The sequence below is a fragment of the Rhinopithecus roxellana genome, chromosome 14, assembly GCF_007565055.1.
Source record: "Rhinopithecus roxellana isolate Shanxi Qingling chromosome 14, ASM756505v1, whole genome shotgun sequence".
NCBI lineage: Eukaryota > Metazoa > Chordata > Mammalia > Primates > Cercopithecidae > Rhinopithecus > Rhinopithecus roxellana.
In genome coordinates this window covers 43682060-43701840 of record NC_044562.1, presented here as the reverse complement: position 1 = coordinate 43701840, position 19781 = coordinate 43682060, and the positions used below count along the sequence as shown (strand labels likewise).

The 19781-nt window shown below is 41.1% G+C and overlaps 1 protein-coding gene across 4 annotated transcripts in view; it reads left to right on the top strand.

Moving 5' to 3' along the window:
- The window catches only part of MFSD6 (major facilitator superfamily domain containing 6), an 87802-nt gene that overhangs the window by 43096 nt on the left and 24925 nt on the right, over positions 1-19781 (top strand). For all 4 annotated transcript variants that reach the window (XM_010379752.2, XM_030916572.1, XM_030916571.1 and 1 more), the window contains exon 3: positions 18207-18304. In XM_010379752.2, the coding sequence (XP_010378054.2) occupies positions 18207-18304 (98 nt within the window). The remainder of the gene's footprint in view (positions 1-18206; positions 18305-19781) is intronic.

Genomic DNA, 19781 nt, shown 5'->3' with positions numbered 1-19781 from the left:
GGGCAGAGGAAACCACATATGTGAATGGTCAGGGAGAGGGTAATAAAAGGGCGCCAGTGTGCTGGACAAGGATCCTGGGAGGCTTGAGCATCACACTAAGAATTGGTATGTTTTTCTAAGGGAAGCTGAGTTTTAGCAGGAGGTGATATAACTGATTTCTGCTTTTATGTTTTTTGAAGACAACTGCTTGGGCAGGGGATTTCTTATTATTTATCTCACCCTACTTTACAAAGGTCCATTTTTCTTCATTCTCTGAGTGTTAGACAAATTATGAGCTGTGCTGTTTTCTTGAGTCATCAGCTGATGATTCGTGTACTCTCTTTGTTGATTTAGTGATTTCTACCAATCCAGATGAAAGTTTTTTGTTTTTTTATTAGCAACTTCAAAATATCAGAATAGCTAAATAATCTAGAAGGTAAGTAAAAACAAAAATAAATTAAAAAATCTCCAATTGCTTGAACTTGGGAGGCAGAGGTTGCAGTGAGCTGAGATTACACCACTGCACTCCAGCCTGGGCGATAGGTAAGACTCCATCTCAGAAACAACAACAGCAACAACAACAACAACAACAACAAACTCTAATCTTAAAAATTATAATTATGGGATAATATTATAAAAAATAGTAGTTATACTACCATTTAATTGCTTATTACATATAAAATACTTACAAAAGCATGGTGCTAAATGCTTTTCCTATAAACCTTTATTTAATCTTTTTAACAGTTTTATGAGTTAGGCATTGTTATGTCCATTTTAGAGATGAGAATTGTAGAGGGATTAAGTTTCCCATGACAACACAGCCAGTGAGTAATGAACATAGGATTTAAATCCCAAAGTCATATTCTCAGCTGCTACCTTATAGCTTCATAGGCACGGGGTTAGATTAGCAACTATTTTGTTCCTTTATGCAACCCAGTCTCACCTCTTAGTCTTCCTCATTTCTGCTTTGAATGACCAATGTCTGGTACCACTTTTTCAATGGTTTCAACCACCCTCCTGTGTCTCTTCCTGGTGAGATCGCCATCCCTTTAAAGTGCCCCCACTTCCCCAAATTATTCCTTTTACCCCCAGTGAAACTCTTATTTCTTCTGGGTTAGCTCCTCTTAGCAGTGTTAGGATGACAGTAATGTGATTAAACTAACTTGTACTGAATATAAGTGTCAAAAACTAATGTTTCTAATGATGACCATGTATCATTTAGGAAGAATTAATTTACAATTAAATATTGTGTTCATTCAATATTTCTTTAAAGAAGACCTTATTAAATGATTAGTGACTGTTCTAGGGATGCAGTGTTGAATATGATAGACATATCCCTCTCTCATGGAGCTCATGTTCTGTTGGAGGTGGAAGACGGTAAAACAGAAAAGAAAATGTCAGATGCTGCAGAAATGTTAGGTTAGGTGCCTATGGCATTGGGAGTGGAGATAAAATGGATAAAAGCAAGAGTTCTTCTGAGCAGGACCTTGCATAGCTGGAATGAGGGAGAGGAGTTATATTATGGATTAGGTACCAGATGAGTACTGGTGCCATTTACCAAGGAAAAGAACCCAGGAAGAGAGGTGTGGTTTCTCGGTAGGGGAAGAGGATCCTGGAGTTTGGAACTTGTGGAATTCCTATGAGATGGGGAAGATGCCCATTGGAAAGTTGCATTGGTAAGCCCAGATCTTAGAGAAAGGATGAAGTTGGAGATGTCTTTCAGGAAACATTGGCATGTAGAGTACAGCTCCATCCCATGATTTGATGTTTTCTGTAACTACCTTCTTCCTCCTCTCTATTCCCCTTTCGTATTTTCACCTGGTCAATCCATTTTGGGAACTCTTCTTCAAAGAAGGAACATGTCATTATCAGTGTTACTTCTGGAAGCAGTGCCATATAGCAGGGCTGTTGGGAAGAGACAAATTCAGTAATTCTAACGTGGGCATGAAAATTACATCCCAACGTCAGAACCTGAAGTGTTGGATGAAGATATCATTGATCTTCTTTTAATGTTACTCACTGAAAACTCAAGGACTTTTATCCTAGACCCTCCATTTTCCCTTTGGGCATTTCCGTGGGACTGGAGAAGCACAGAACGGAAGGGAATATGTTGCCCCAAATAGCCTAATGACTTAGGTGTCACTGTCTGTGCCTTGGGCTTATCTGGTAAGTGCAATGTAAACTGAGAAAGAAAACAAACCAAGACTTGACCAGCAAACAAATCAATTATTATCATACATGTCAGAGAGTGGCATTGTTTTATATTGCCTTACCTCAGAAATGCTACGGTACCTAGAATATATTTCACAGAGAAGATTCTTGTATCTTTTATAGGGAAAATGTTTGTGTTCAATTTCCTAATTAGACTAAATCAGTCCTTGTTTTAATTTCCAGATCACCAGTAAAATTATTGTAGGCCTCTCAATTTATAGTTTTAACTAACATTTTTATTGTTACGATAATCTTAGAAAACAGTTGTTTTATTACATCCATTTTACAGTGGCTTAATGAGAGCCTGATACCCTCCATTGATGGAAAGATCAAATTAACTCCTTGTGGTCCTGGGATAGAGTACCTGAGAGCCTGCAGCCACGGTTCATGGAGCCCCTGGGGCGGTTTCCAATTGTGTTAGAGAGTGCAGGTATTAAAGATAGAGATGAGAAGCATGTTTCTGTGGAATGAATGGTGTCCCGCACCTCCTTTGTATATTCAAGTCCTGACCCCCAATGTGATGCTGTTTAGAGATGGGGTCTTTGGGAGGTAATTAAGTTTAGAGGTCATGAGAATAGGGCCCTTATAATGGAGTTAGTGCCCTTATAAGAATACATACTAGAGAGTTTGCTTGTGTACGACTCTTTTTCTCTTTCTTTACCCTTCCCTCTTCCACTCTGCCACCCTCCCTCTGCCATATGAGGACACTGTGAGAAGGTGGTCATCTACAAGCCAGGAAGAGACCCCTCACCAGAACCAAGACATACTGGTATCCTATTCTCAGATTCCCAGCTCCAGAACTATAAGAAATAAATGTCTATTGCTTAACCAACCAGTTTATGGCATATTGTCATGGCAGCCCGAGCAAATTAATACATATGTCTAAATAGAGCAAGGAGAGCCTGAGGCAGGTATAGAGGGATGGGATCCCCAAAGATTCTAAGAGTCAGAAGATGCTAGAATAGGGACCTATGGCCTAACATAGTGGGATGATGGTAGGAGTGAGTCCAGCAATGGCAAACTTGTATTTTTCTGTATGTATATGCGTTCCTGGTAGCATGTGTGTTGGTTAAGCAGATCCACCATGCAAGCCTGGAAAGGAACAGATTTGCTGTTTGCCCAAAGTCCCTTCTGAGTGGTGGAGCTGGAGACTTTAGCCTAGGTTGTCTAGTTTATAACCTCATGCTCTTTTGTATATATTAGACACTAATATTGGTATCATCAAAATAGAGACTTGTATCATTGCTATTTTATTACTATTAAGTTATTATTAATTACTATGACTTTCATTACTATTATTACTATTAAGTTATTCATAACTCTATTAATTAAATTTTATTAGAAATCTAATATATTTCAAACACAGGTATAATATTACAACATCTTCGTGAAACAAGATTTTAAGGTTAAATGATCACTACATTTTGTGTGTATGAAAGAAAGCACCTTCTAAATTTCCCTGCAAGGTTTCTGATCCGGCTGAGGGAGGCTCTGCTGGCCATGGGAGGGGCATAGGATTTGACAGCAGAAGACCTGGTTGAGTCTTGCTTCTGCAGTTTGTTGATCTGCACGACCCTGGCAACTTGGTGAACCTTTCAGGGCCTTGGTTTCATCAGCTGTAAAAGAGGATTAATAACAATCCTTATCCTTCCTATTTCAGAAGGTTATTGGCAGAAATACATGAGATACAAAGTGGAAAAAATGCTTAAAAAATTGGAGAACATTATAGAATTGTTAGTGTGGAGGGTGGGCACAGTGCAGGGCATCGTGCAGAGGTCTGAGATTGCTGGAGCTGATGCCCTTTCTTCCTTAATGTCACAAAGGACAGGAGTGGTTGGAAAAAACTAGTATCAGTTACAGTTCCTCATTTAAAAACACAATAGAGCTCACTTTGGGAGGCCGAGGCGGGCAGATCACAAGGTCAGGAGATCAAGACCACGGTGAAACCCCGTCTCTACTAAAAATACAAAAAATTAGCCGGGCACAGTGGCGGGCGCCTGTAGTCCCAGCTACTCAGGAGGCTGAGGCAGGAGAATGGCATGAACCCGGGAGGCGGAGCTTGCAGTGAGCCGAGATTGCGCCACTGCACTCCAGCCTGGGCGACAGAGCGAGACTCTGTCTCAAAAAAAAAAACAGAATAGAGCAAAATTTCTAGCCATGAAAGTTCAAGTTGACAGGTTTGAGGTAGGAAGGGGTTTATTGTAATTGTATTTACTCTGCATTTTTTTTTTTTTTTTTGAGACTGAGTCTCACTCTGTCACCCAGGCTGGAGTGCAGTGGCACAATCTTGGCTCACTGCAACCTCCGCCTCCCGGATTCAAGCAGTTCTCCTGTGTCAGCCTCCCTTGTAGCTGGGATTACAGGCATACACCACCATGCCCAGCTAATTTTTATATTTTTAGTAGAGATGGGGTTTCACCATGTTGATCAGGCTAGTCTCGAACTCCTGACCTCAAGTGATCTACCCGCCTCAGCCTCCCGAAGTGCTAGGATAATAGGCGTGAGCCACCGTGCCCGGCCTACTCTACTTTTTTCCTTACTTGAAAAATCCATGACTTAAATTTCACTTCAGACAGAGAAGGTGTTTAGCATTGTGAGTGGGAACTACTTTGACTTCAGTCTGAGTGCTAGTGAATGTTCAGGAACGACAGAGAGGGAGATGACCCTAAAGCCAGTGATGCCTCTGGCCTGGCTCAGACTCTTCATAGTGGGATCTGTGGAGCTGCATCAGGAATTGAGGAATGGAAATGATCGGGGATCCTTTCAACCCACTGGTGGGATGAGCCCCGCTCCAGGAACTCCCTGGCTGCTCTAGGAACCTGCAGGGCTGATAGCACGGCCTAAGCCCAAGAGGGAGACTCTGGACAGCCCTGTCCCTGCCATTCTCTCTGTCCTGTTCACACCCCTCTCCTTTTGTAATCCTGTGTATGGTGCCCCACCCCCTCAAGGCAAGCATCCACTTCTGGTTATTTGGTTTCAAAGGCTGCCTGCTTGATGCAGCTCATGTCCAGCTGCAGGTAAGAGGTGGAAACCCTGGTTCACCCCTCGTCCTGCCTCAGCATCGATACCTGCAGTTTCTGTGGCTACCTCAGTGGAAATGATCTTTCAGCGCATTTCTTCTCACAACACAGAATTTTGCTTCTGGGTAAGCTTTTCTCCTGTGATCCAGGATATTGGACAGCTGTTGAGTGGCATTTGCTTTTCTACTTTCATCTTACCCCAGTCTTCCCAATGACTTGTCAAAGTTTAAAATGTCAGCTGTCTTCTGATGCCAACATAAACATTCATCCAGCTTCCTTAATCCAAGCGCACAACTGAATTCAGAAGTCTATCTACACTAACAGTGCCAGTCTGTTTCTTATGGTCCAATCCAGAGGAATTTCCTTAAGCCCTTGTCTAGGTTTGATTTCACGTAGGGAGCTTGGAGTATGGAAAATAGCACATTGCTATTACCTACTGAAAGAGCATGGTCTGGCAGGGGGATGGGGACCTTGACCTTCCACTGGCCAACTGACTTTGTGGCCCCAGTCCACCCCTCTGGCCCTCTCCTTCCTTGTCTCTGTGAAAAGAGCGAACTGGATGCTATGGGTCCTTTCAGTTCTGACTCTAATGATCTAACTTTCTTTGGCTGGTTTTAGTATGTGAAAAAAACCACCTAGCAGACCCCACTTCTTCCTGTTGGCCTCCTATCCCCAGGACTCAGACTTTGAGTGGTTTTTGCTGACAAGTCAAAAATGTGCACGAAGCCATTCAAATAGACCATCTAGCCAGTGATAGGGGATGTGATTTATGATAGCAGTTGCTGGGATCTACATAGAGAATTTTATTTCCTTAAAGCCAGCTGACCTGAGTGGAAGTTGGGACCGCAAATCTCAGACACTTCCGCATGTACTGGCTCAGGCAGAATTGGTAAAAGATGTGGCTGTTCTCGCTGAAATATTTGCATTTAATTTAATGGTAGCTTGCATATTTGCACAGTGTTTTGCAGGGTTTTTTTTTTTACATGCTTGTTTAATCTTTTCAAAACTCCATAGTATAACCAAAGCAGTTATGACCACTCCTGAGAAAGTCCACCTCAACTATGCATGTGCCCTGGATGCCACCACCTCGGCTAGCGTGCAGCATATACCCCACCATGCTGCCCATTTAAAAACCAGATTAATTAGCACTGTTTGTGAAAGCTTTTCATTTGACCTCAACCACTGGAAAAGCAAATAGTGATTCATGAAATAAAGTAAATGAGTAAATATGGTCAGATTAGGCTGTACAAAATGCAAAGAGTCCTCCTCTAAGGAGACAGCCTCACTGTGACTCTCCAGGCCCAGGGAAGCTGCCAGTGGTGTCACACACTCTATTACTGATCTAGGGAGGAAGTGGCTCTGTAAAAAAATACTAGCATACTAGCATCCTTTACTCAAGTTTGCTTGATGTTGGAGTTGTAAGTGACCTCAAAGGGCATTTTAATGGGCTGAATTGTGGCCCCTGAAGATCCATAACCCACACTACCTCAGAGTGCGACCATATTTAAAGTTAGGGTCTTTAAGGAGGTGTGAAATTAAAATCAGTCATTAGGGTCAGCCCTCATCCATTATGAGCAGTGTCCTTGTGAGAAGAGGAGATTGGGGCCACAAATAGGCATAAGCAAAGATAGGAGATGACATAGGGAGAGGATGACTTGTCTGCAAGCCAACGAGAGGGGCCCTGGAGAAACCAACACTGCCAACACCTTGATTTTGGACTTTTGGCTCCCAGAACTGTGAGAAAATAAATTTCTGTTGTTGAAGCCACCCAGTCTGTGGTATTTGTTACAGCAGCCTTAGCAAACTAATACAGTCCTGTAGGCCTAGCTTCACCCTAGTTTTAGATTCCCTTCCCCCAAGTGCTCGACAGATGGTTATTAGCCTTTGCTTGGCCGCTTCTAGAGATACAGAACTTGCTATCTCCAAAGGCAGTGGAGGTCACTTGAGACTCTTTCAGTGGAAGTGGCAAAAAACCTTACCCAGAGTAACTTAAGTAAAATGGGGACTGTATTGTCCAATTGAGAAGTCCAGCAAATGACTAGAGGTGTAGCTTTAACTGGGTCTCATATGACGCGATCAGAATGCATCTCTCCCTCTATTAGCTCCGTCTCCTTTTGGGCAGGCTTACTCATCATGCCTGTGCTGGAGGTCCCAGGCAGCTCTAGGATCAAGCCCAGCTGAGAACAGAGAATCAGGCTCTCCCCTAGTTTCTGCTTAGCAGAAGGTAAAACAACAACATCTATTGTACTGGCTACTTCTGCTTAGCAGAAGGTAAAACAACAACATCTGTTGTGCTGACTGCTCCCAAGTCTGACATAGAGAGTGGGTCCACTCCCTCTTCAGTAGAAAAGCCCTTCCCATCCTTGAGTCTCACCTGCGGTTTTGCTTCTCCAGCTCCCTAGGGGTTTCTCCCAGAACATCCTATCCAAGACTCTCCTTTTTCCTCCCTCCCTATTCTGGCTCCTTTCTCTTTTGTTTTCGTCTGTGATCTCTTAGGATGTAATGCCCTTAACTGTACCCATTCCTGCCATGTCTGGCCACAGTCAGGAACAGCAGGATTAGTATCTGCTTTTGATTTGGTCGTGACATTCCTTCAACCTGAGTTTTGATGAACTTGTTCAGCTTCCTCAAATTTAACTTAGGGTCAAATAACTTAAGTAAAATTCTTGAGGCCTTTTAAAAATTAACTGCTATGCACAATGTCAGTGATTCTTCTCAGGAAATTATAGTGTTTGTGTCATATGTATACCTAAGCCATATCCTAGGAAATTTTTAAACAAAATTGTGGGGGGGGAGGGGTGTACGTTCAGTCATTTAACTAAATAGAAAATATAACAACAAAACAGCATATTGTGTCTTCCAAGTTATTGGGTTCCATTAATCAAGGTTCTATTTTGCTTTAAACATCTCTACTTTTCTACCTGGGGGATACACACAACTTAAGAAACAAAAGAGATAAGCTAAAATAACAATGGAGAGATGTAAACGTGGTCACAACCCAGTGACCAGCACAGTGATCCTGCTGATGGTGACCACAGTTACATTCTTAGCTTATCAGTCATTTTAGAGAGTAAGAATCTGAACACAATAAAATGATTTCCGGCTAGTAGAGACTCAGACCCAAACTACTTTTACCTTTTCTTTTTCTAGCAGAAACAATAGAAGGAAGTATTAGTAGCTGCAGAAAACATAAACAGCTAAATATTATTTCTAATTCACTCTCTGACATACAGTGTGATTCTTATGCTCTGTTCTACAAGGTTGGGTCAGTGGCCAGCCATACCTGCTGGCTGATAAAAGCTTGGTGGCTCCCAGGATCTCCTTGGTGATCCCTTCAGCTATGCTGTGGGACTACCACTGACTCTGAGCTTTGTGGCTTGTATCCTAGCTCTTACTCTTCTGGTGAGATAGGCTTGTGGTGAGCAGAACCCTGTTATCTGCTCAGCACATGTGCTGAAGTTCCATTGCACAGTGCTTCAGGATGCTCCAAATAAACAAACTGTAATCAGCTACTCATGGAGCTATTTATTGCTTGTCCACATAAATGGAAATATGTATTTTCAACCATAGCCTATTAATGTTAGTCAAAAATGTTGCAGAATATAGACATCTATTTTTAAATATATTTATAGACCTCTTTTTAAAGTCCATTCATTCTTTCACATACCCATCACTTATTCCTATACCATAATCAGATATCTTAAACGTACACACACTCACGTATGCACACATGTATATGTGCATAGTGTATATCCCTAGCGCTTAGCACAGAGTATGTTCAATAAGTATTTGTTAATTGATACTCTATTTGAAGTATTCATATTTTCTCTCCAGTTTGAGACTATTTACCAAGTGCCTGGTATGTGTCAAACACTGGGAATAAAACTGAGCCAGCATAATGTGAAAGTCCTCACCCTGCATGGAGAATGCGGTCAGGTTGTAGGTGCACTGTTACAACCAAGATAAGTGTTGTGAGGAGAGGCACGTGATGCTGCAATCATGTATTAAAGGGGATGGACCAGGCATGAGATGGAGCTGGGTGAGAGCTGAAGAATGTCAAGACACAGAGACAGGTGGGGATGGTGGCCCAGTGAGTCCATTTGTCATCCCTGTGAGTGGGAGGACTGAGAGCCAGGCAGTGTTGTGCCAGACAAGGTGACAAGGAAAGATATTTTATAATAGAATCTTCTTTATGTCAGCAATTTTGATGCAGACGTTCCTACTGTGTTACATAGACTTTCTGATGATCCATGCAGCCCTTGAAACAAACAAACACTCTTGTTAAGCCTGACACAGAACACCATTTTCTTTGTCCAGAAAGAAAATGATTACGGCAACACTATTTCCTGTGCCTTTCTTAACTGTTTAGACAACTGTATGGTTTACTCACACCCAATCTCCCAAGAGTTTCAAAAGAAAGGAATAATTTAAATATGAACTTAGCTAGAATGTTGTATGGTTTTGAAGCCAAAGTAGAAACCCAGACAGTTATCCCTTCAGGTTGAGAACCGGGGGTCAAACATCACACATCATTTAATGTGTCTGTTTATACTGCATGAAACACAGTGACTTGATGTCTGTTCATTCTTTGAGAAAGTAGACATGCACTTGGAAAAACATTCAGTATTTAGTAAAATCTCTCCCCTATCCCTTGGGCAGTCCCCCAATTCCTCTCCTTAGAGACCATCCGTTATATGAGGTTCTAGTGTTGTATCCTTTTAGAGATACTCTGTTCATGTGTAAGTATGTAGCTGTATGTGTCACTTCCTTTTTCTGACATAAATATTACAATACTATACTTACTATTTTGCAGTGTTTTTTACCTTGCTTTAAGTGACAAACAGTTCTGGAGGCTGGGAAGTGCAAGATCAAAGTGTTGGCAGGTTCAGTGACTGGTAAAGGCCTTGTTCTCTGCCTCCCAGATAGCGCCTTGAAAGCTGTGTTCTCTCATGGCAGAAGGCAGAAGGGCAAAAGGGGGAAACAGCTCCCTTACCCCTCTTTTACCCACTCATGAGGGCTCCACTCTCATGACTCAATCACCTCCTTCATACTATCATCACATTGGTGAATAAGTTTCAACCTATGAATTTTGGAGGGGATACAGACATTTAAACTGTAGCATCTACAATCTGTGATTTCTACCAGTTTTAATTTTTTTTTTTAAGTGTGAAACATGAACCTTAAGATACTTTCAAAACAATCTGAGAGCAGAAGTCTTTTAATTTAAAAATTTAAAGGTTGCTTTTCCCATGCCTAATTTGACAGTAGTTTTTTTCCCCACCGTTTAAATCTTTATTATTATGTGATTATTAAAAAGTACATAACTAACTATACAAACTCAAAATCTACAGAAATATACTCCTTAGGCAATGAAGGGCCCTGTCACCACAGATTTCCAAGTTATCATTGTTCAGGATTTGCTGTCTGTCTCCTTCTTGGTTTGTTTTTGTATTAATATAATGTGAATATGGATATTAATTGATTCCATATTGAATACACATGCAGACATTTTATGGAGAAATGGGAACAGAATAACCATTGTTTTAAGAGATTTACCTCATGGTTCTCAACAGGGGCCATTTAAAAATGTGCGTAGGAGCTATTTTAGTGTTTCAGACACTGGCATTTAGCACCCAAGGGTCAGGGATTTTAAACATCCCACAGTGAATGGTAGATCCCACACAATAAAGAATTGCACCATCCAAAATGATAGTAGCTTGCTGAGAAATACTGTTTTCATAAGAATAATGCTTCCTTTTGCCCTCATATTTTATCAGTTTATATAAGATTATATTAAATGATGTTACAGATTCATGGAGTACCTGAGCAAGGCAGGCTCTTTTTGAGTACAAAGAGGAAGAAGACATAGCCGTTGCCTCCCAGGGACTCAGTCTTCAGTGTGCAACAGACTGTGATGAGTCTTCTAATGGAAACAAAGAGTGTAGCGGAGGAACAGGGGGGGATAGGAGGACTAATTATACCTGGAGACATCTTGGGAGGCTTCTTGGAAGGGATGATCCCTTTCAACAGTGGGACTCTCAAAATCAGGGGTACCAGTGCCCCGAGTCGTATCTTGGAAAAAGGGTTAGAGATGCTGTCAGCCCTGCTACTTCTAGGTAGGCGCTTGGTCTAAACATGAGCTGTGGCAGCTCCTGCCTATTGCTCAGGTCACTGATTCTGTGGCCATGTCTCCTCTCCTCTCCTCTCTGGCCACTCTTGCCACCATTCTAGCATTAGAGGAGTGTACCATGATGTAACTCAGGCCACCTTCTTGGGATGGGAATCCCAAGGAATGCCAGCTATGATTCTTTCAAACCAGCCAGTCCTGGAGTGGGACACAGGATACAGGAGATGCCATGGAGAGAACAAAAAATGGGGAGAGAGGATGACAAGAGATTCCAGACAGTTACAGCAAAGCCCCATTCTGCTAGTCAGGGACAGAGAAATCCTGGCAGGATATCCATAGTAACATTATATCATGGAAGATAGCTGGGAGGAGGGGGACAGTTATGAGAAAACACATTTTCTAGACTAAGATGTAATTCTTTCAAGGCCTAAACCTTATATTTTAATTATTTTCTAAAGAGTTTGGGTATATATTTTCTTACTCTCTTAAACTGACAATAGAGACCATCATCTTACTTAGGGCAACAGTGTGAATCAGTGATTATGTAGAAATAAGCTTCACTCCTGGGGAGGAGGGCACATCAAGTGCTTGTGCTGAGCACCGGAGTCTCCACTCTTAATCAGCAGCTGATGTCTGCCCACTCTGCCTACTCTAGGAAGACATCTATAACAATTCTGAAAAAAAAAATTTTTTTAGGGACAAGTTTATATAGGCCATAAAAGGATAATCTGGGACCAGGTGAATGGCTTATGCCTGTAATCCCAGCAACTTTGGGTGGCTGAGATAAGAGGACTGCTTGAGCCCAGGAGTTCATGACCAGCCTGGGCAACATAATGAGACTTTATGTCTACTAAAAATCAAGTTAGCTTGACGTGATGGTGCACAATTGTAGTCCCAGCTACTTAGGGGGCTGAGGTGGGATCACTTAGGCTCTGGTGGTCAAGGCTGTATTGAGCTGTGATGATGCTACTGTGCTCCAGCCTGGGCAACAGAGCAAGACCCTGTCTCAAATAAATAAATAAATAAAAATTAAAAATCTGAGAATGATGGAGCCCAACCTAAAGGTGCACCATATACTGTCTACCATACAGAAAACTTAATCCAGTTCATATATGAGGCAGTTCATATATATAGACTGTGCTCCAGGGATCTGGTGTCAACAACCAGCTCTTTTCATTAGGAAATCTAGTAAAAACTCCAGCCAGGTATAGCTGAGGAAATTGCCCAAGTGGTCTGTGACCTCTTTGAAACATTGCTTTTTGAATCTTGATTTGTTGCTGGTCTGTCTTCATCTCCCACCCTGGCCTCGAGCAACCTTGTATGCATTGGTGTGCATGCATCTTTGTGTGAGGGCTTGCAACACAAATTGTAGACAATTGTAAGTCTAACTGCAAATATCCAACTTCCAAGTGATAAAAAACAATCCTCATCCAGGGGCTTTCATTTGTATCCAGTGTATTATTATAATTATTTTGGGAAGTTGTGTTTCTCTGCCAGAGGTTTTGCAAAATGCTTGTTGCCATCAGTCATTAGATGAGTATAGGTTCTCTGGTGGTGCTGCTCTTTTGCCTCTCAGATCTGGGCATTGTAGGATAACTCCACTTAGGTCTTTCTTTGCTGCTCACACCCTGGGTTGTTTCTGGAATAATACCCAGACTGTATCTGGACTGGAAAAGTTCCCTTCTTTCTTCAGAAATCCTTAGACTACAATCCTTCTTGTGTCTTTCAGTCACCCTGTCTGGCCACAGATGCTTGATATTCTATGGTGAACCCTTGTTCGCTTTGTTTCCTCTGCCTGTGATGCTCTTTCTGCCCTCGTTGGCCAACCACTTCTAATTCAGGTGGCCTCAACCCCCAGGGTCAGCTAAGGGTCTCTCCTGTGTGGTCCCATTGCACTCTTTGAATATATCTTAGTGTATTATATTTAACTTATTTGTTTATGTGTTTGTCTCCCCCACTAGGCTGCAAGTCCCTTGAAGACAAGGTAGATTTCCTCTTCATTTTTATTCCCCTCACAGTATATGGTACATAGTGGCATCTTAATAAATGTTTATTGAGCAAAATTTATGTTCATTGTGGTTTTTAGTGGCTCTTGGTGGGAGTGGGGGAGGGTGAATTTAGCCATATTATAGTTGGTTAAATTTAGAAAAGTAGGGTCTCACAACTAACTACACTGTTAGGAATTACAGAATGACTCATCATTCATTGTATCTATATCTTAACATTCTTGAAAAAACTACCAGTTTTATTATAACCACAAATCAGCTTAAACTGCTAATACTGTGAATTGTGCTTATATAAGAAATTAGAATCTGTAAGAATTTTTTTCTCCTACTCTTGTATTTTGCTCGAATACAGGATAAAAATGACTGGCAGGTGATTTGGGTTTTCCACAGTGTAGTGTTTTCTGCTGCATCATTTGCTTCTTATCAATTGTGTTCCTCTTTATAGATAATTTCACTTTACCAACCACCTGTTCTAAAATTGCCTTTGTTTCTTGTCTATTTTTATTACTACTGACTTCCTATTCTGAAATAGGACAGTCATGTTGTTTTTGAGTTTTATCATTATAGGTGTTCAGTAGGTATCTGTATCTCGTCGAGAGACTTTTTTTTTTTTTTTTCAGTGTCTTGTATTTCCAGACATCAGTGCCCAGGAAAATTCTAGGACCCTGAACATGTGCTCATATTCAGCATAAAAAGGAATTTGATTGTCTAGAAAATGATCCAGTAAAATACACTTTAAATTCCTTTATATTAGCAAATCCCTAACTTTATGAGAGTGAATGTGTTCATTTGTTTGGGTTACCGTAACAAAGTACCACAGTCTGAGTGGCTTAAAAAACAGAAGTGGTGGCTCACGCCTGTAGTCCCAGTACTTTGGGAGGCCGAGGCAGGTGGATCACTTTAGGTCTGGAGTTCAAGACCAGCCTGGCCAACATAGTGAAAGCCTATCTCTACTAAAAATACAAAAATTGGCCGGACGTGGTAGCATGCACCTGTAATCCCAGCTGGTTGGGAGGCTAAGGCAAGAGAATCACTTGAATCTGGGAGGCGGAGGTTGTAGTGAGCCAAGATCATGCCATTGCAAAGCAAAACAAAACAAAACAAAACAAATAGAAGTTTATTTCTTCACAGTTCTGGAGGCAAAAAGTCCAAGACTGTCAGCAGGGTTGGTTACTTCTGAGGGCCTCTCTCTTTGGCTTAGGAGTTTTTACTTCTTCCCTTGTGCCTGTTTGTGTCCTAATCTCTTCTTGTAAAAACAACAGTTATATTGGATTAGGACCTATCCATATGACATCATTACCTCTTCTAAGGCCCTGTTTCCAAATACAGTCACATTTTGAGATACTGAGGGTTAGAACTTAGGACTTCAACGCATGAACTGGGGGAACACGTGGTTCAGTCATAACAGTGCGTACTATGGCAGTTTAAATACCCCATTCTGATACCAAAGTACTTTTCAGTAACTATTCAGAAAATATATGTGTACTTCTTTGCCTTTTCATAGATCCAAATGCTGTCTTTCTTTCTGCTCACAGTTTTATCCTTGCTGATTTCTTGAAGCCACTGGCTTCCCAAAATGGTTGATGAGTGAGGAATGTGAATGCTCCTGTCTTTTGGAATACTAGGATAAAAGTTTTGTCAGAAACCAAAGAGTATTTACTTGGATACTTTAAGATGATGATGATGATGATGATGATGAATCAATTTTTGAGTGCTTATATTGGGCGAATCATTGTGTCATCGTTTTCACAACAAACCTACAGAATACATGTTTTTATCCCCACTTGATATATGAGGAAACTGAGGCTCAAAGAGATGAAGTAACCTTGACCTGGATACTTCTTATTTTGTGTTTTATTTTTTAGGGTACCTGTTTGCTCCTAAAGGACTATCAATTGTGAAAGTAGAAATGTGGGAAAGAAGTGAAGGCTATAGGAAATTCATAGCCACTCAGCTTGTTGGTGGCAATCTGAGACCTAAGGGTCCCAGAAGTTGTGAAGCAGTCACTCTAGTAACTGAATTCCATCTGGGGAGAGGTTTGAAGGCAAAGCACAATCTATCTCCTAAACTGGATCAATTGACACTGGGTTATTTTAAGCCAGGAGTTTTGGACTATGGCCTGGATTGAATTACGGTTGTCATGGCAACCCTGATTCAGAGGTGGGCTCAAAAGATAGCTTCAGGATAGGCAATTTGTGAACACTAGGAAAGTGGATTACCAAAATTGTTGTATGATGGGATTATATGACAGTGTTACTGGGGACAGCTTGGAATGAGTTAGACCACTGGTTCTCCACCCTGGTTCAGTAAGAGAACAACCTGGGGAACTTTCAAAATGCCTTTGTTTCAACCATGGAGATCTTTATTGAGATAGGTGTGGGCCTTGGCATCGGTAGTTGTAAACAGTTACTAGAGTAAATCTGATGTCTAGGCAAGGTTAAGAATTAAGGAGCTGGCTCATGCCTGTAATTCCAGCATTTTGGGAGGCTGAGTGGGCGGACCACCTGAGGTCAGGAGTTTGAGACCAACCTGGCCAACATAGCGAAACCCCCATCTTTACTAAAAATACAGAAATTAGCCAGGCGTGGTGGCACATGCCTGTAATCCCAGCTATCAGGAGGCTGAAGCAGAACTGCTTGAACCTGGGAGTCAGAGGTTGCACTGAGCCAAGATCATGCCACTGCACCCTAGCCTCGGCAACAGAGCGAGACTCTGTCTCAAAAAAGGAAAAAGAATTAAGGAGTGAGGACAAGTCAATGGCAAGCTGTGGCCCACTGACAAAATCCGGCCTGCTGCCTGTTTTTATGTGGCCCGTGAACTAAGAATAACAGTTTCTACATTTTTAAATGGTTGAAAAAAATCACAAGAAGAATAAGATTTTGTGACACATGAAAATTATTTTATGAAATCTGCATTTCAGTGTTCATAATTCAGCTCTCGTTGGAACATGGCCATACTCATTCATTTACATATTGCCTGTGGCTGCTTTCATGCTACAGCAGCAGAGCTGAGGAGTTGTAACAGAGACCATGTAGCTTGTGAAGCCTAAACTGTTTTAATGTGTGGTCCTTTATAGAAAAATGTTTGCTGACCCCTGAGTTAGGCTAAAGAGAGGCCATCCACAGGACTGGCTTAGAATTTGTAAAGGGAGGCACAGGTTTGTGTAACTTGTGTGTTCATGTAGTATATTTTGCATTTTAATTTCTTGTGGCTTTTTTTCCCCCTAGCAGAGGGAAATTGATGAATCTAGAGCAAGTTTGTTCAATAAAATTTTCATTAAAGCAGATTGAAACATACTTTTCTCCTCAAAACACGCAAGTACAAAGAACATACTGTCCATAGAACAAGATGACCCAGACTTTTTGTAATACTTCACTGAGAATCTGCTAAATCTCTCTAATATCTATTGCCTATTTCATCCTCACCCCTTAACCTTTTCTTTTTTGTATTTTTTTCATCTTTCTTTTCCATATGTGAGATTAGTGATAGCTGGGTGTCTGAGAGCATTTCCCTTTGTTGATTCAGTGTTGGGAAAAAGGGAACAGTGTTCATAGGAATGATTTTTTTTTTTTTTTTTTTTTTTTTTTGAGACAGGGTCTTGCTCTGTTTCCCAGGCTGGAGTGCAGTGGTGCAGTGGTGGGATTATGGCTCAGGGCAGCCTAGACCTCCCAGGCTCAAGCGATCCTACCTAAGCCTCCCAAGTAGCTGGGACTATAGGTGTGCGCCACGAAGTCTGGCTAATTGTTTTTTTTTCTTGGTAGAGACGGGGCCTCACTATGTTGCCCAGGCTGGCCTTAAACTCTTGGATTCAAGTGATCCTCCTGCCTCAACCTCCCTGGGTGCTCAGATTACAGGCATGAGCCAACACAGTCAGTCAGGGATGATTTTAACATAAAAAGCAAGATTAGGAAAATAGCACTGATTGTCATGTTGGCTTATTTCTTTTAACCTTTTACTTTTCATCAAATTGGATTCAGAAAACAGAGAATTAAGGTTAGGAAAATTAACAGAAAATAGAAAACAAGGGAGAAAGATAAATCCCTACCATTAGGGTGTGTTTTTGTGCAGAGAAGTAGCCACTCTTTCCTTCCAAACCAGCCCATCCAGTTCAGAATGAGAGATTGAAACCTTGTGCTTGGGTGCAGCACTTTCGGCCTTTGCTTATTTTATTTCTACTTATACTTTTGGTAGTGGTAATGGTGGGGGTGGGAGAATGCAAGAGGTTGGTGTATATTTATTAGTTTTATAAACATACAATACCATGGATTTTTTAAAAGATGAACATGTATCCATTGAACTGATAGGAGAAACTATTTGATTTCCAAATAGTTGATAGTAGTGAATGAATGATCGTTTTCAATGACCTTGAGAGTCTCCCTGTGAAACTGCTTGGTGTCTTGGGTACTGTGAGCAAGGCCACATTCATGTTTACATATTCTCATTTTTATCCTTCCTTCCCCCATTATAGTGAAGTGGCTACAATCCCAGGCATATTTCTTCTACAGCCACCTGGAAGGAAGCCAGTAATGTCATTACAGATGGCAATGTGCCCAGACTATCTTAAAAAAGCATCATCTCTGCTACGAATTAAGTTTCAGGAAGAGTGACGTTCGCTTTTATATTAACAAACATTTTGAAAAGGCTGAGGGCAAATACGTTAGAAGCAATCTTCTTCCTAAATTCATGCTTAAATGTAATTGTCCTTCAGTTTTCCCACTCCTGAGTTTGGAGTCTGCTGGATGATGGGTGGTTTGGGGAAGGAAAAGGTAGGTAATATTTGCTCGTTTTGTATTCATATTAAATTTTATATTAGGGCCTCAGTTTATTTTCCTTTGCTTTTTTTTTTTTTTTTCCTCTTTTTAGGGTTCTGTACATTGGTCTGGCCTGCAATACGGCTCGCTATATTTATATTTCCTACCTGGAGAATGCCTGGACTGTTCTCCCCATGGAAGTTCTTCAAGGTAAGTTAACAGCTGGGATTGAAATTATTTCTCTACCTTCCCTGAGCTGTGGCTAAAAGCCTAGTGGCCTTCAGCATCTGATTCTATAAAGGAAGGGCAGGCCTACCGTTTCATGTGATTTTGAAGTGGTTGTTAAGGAAGAGATGACATCAGGAGGGATGGTTTCTCGGTTACCTGAGTGCTGCTCTATGTTGAGCCAAACAAAGCTGGACTTGACCCACACCCTTGTGATTAAACAACGGAAGAGGAACTCTAGAATAAACTCCTGTGCACAACTGTTAGACATGGACATCCAAGGGTGGTTTTAAAATATAAAAATATTTATCTTTTAAAGTTGTTGGTGTTTTTAGTTTTGTAGGTTAACTATACTTAGTGAAAAACGATTGTTGTCATAATTATTTTATCTCTTCAGTTATTTTTATCACATGTGGTGACTTATAACTAAAGCTTTATAGCCACACTGTTGTTTTCCCATGAACTTTAAAAAATCTCTGCTCAAATGCCCTGCCCTGAGTCCTTCTCTTTGCTTCAATGTACTGTTTCCCATCAAGACACAACTGAAAAATTTCTGGAAGGCTCTCGTCATGTAGCTGAAGAGTGCCAAAGAAATGGATTACTATTCAAAACTCATTGCCATGTTAGCTCATATAGTAATGACTACATCCTGAAAAGTCCTGATTGGCATCATGATTAAAATAAAGATTCAGGACAAGATCGCTGGAGTTGAGTGACAGCCCAGGCTACTAAATCATTAATTGCACTAAACAGTCTGTGATTATATACAATTTCATTAGCTTTATAGATTGCCATTATCATTTTCCCTTGCCCTAAGGAGACAAATATGGCACAATCAATGTAATTAATTTCTTATCATGATGAAAGATTGAGAATTTCAATCTTTTAAGGTGAAAGAGGCCAGGTGCGGTGGCTCAAGCCTGTAATCCCAGCACTTTGGGAGGCCGAGACGGGCGGATCACGAGGTCAGGAGATCGAGACCATCCTGGCTAACATGGTGAAACCCCGTCTCTACTAAAAAATACAAAAAACTAGCCGGGCGAGGTGGCGGGTGCCTGTAGTCCCAGCTACTCAGGAGGCTGAGGCAGGAGAATGGTGTAAACCCGGAGGCGGAGCTTGCAGTGAGCTGAGATCCGGCCACTGCACTCCAGCCCGGGCAACAGAGCGAGACTCAGTCTCAAAAAAAAAAAAAAAAAAAAAAAAGTGAAAGATTAATAATTATACATCTAAACAGAATGTACAAAATGCCAGCTTATTCATCAAATTCCATCATAGCAGTGAAAAAAGAACTTATCCTAATTGAAAGGAGATATAATTTATATTCACATTATAATTGTAAAACTCAAGTATATATATATATACTTGAAGATGCTTTTCTCAGATTTGATGCAATGGTGTAGCTAGTGAAAGGAGATTTTGTTTACAAATATATAGAAAATGGAAACTTGGTCTTATAATAAGA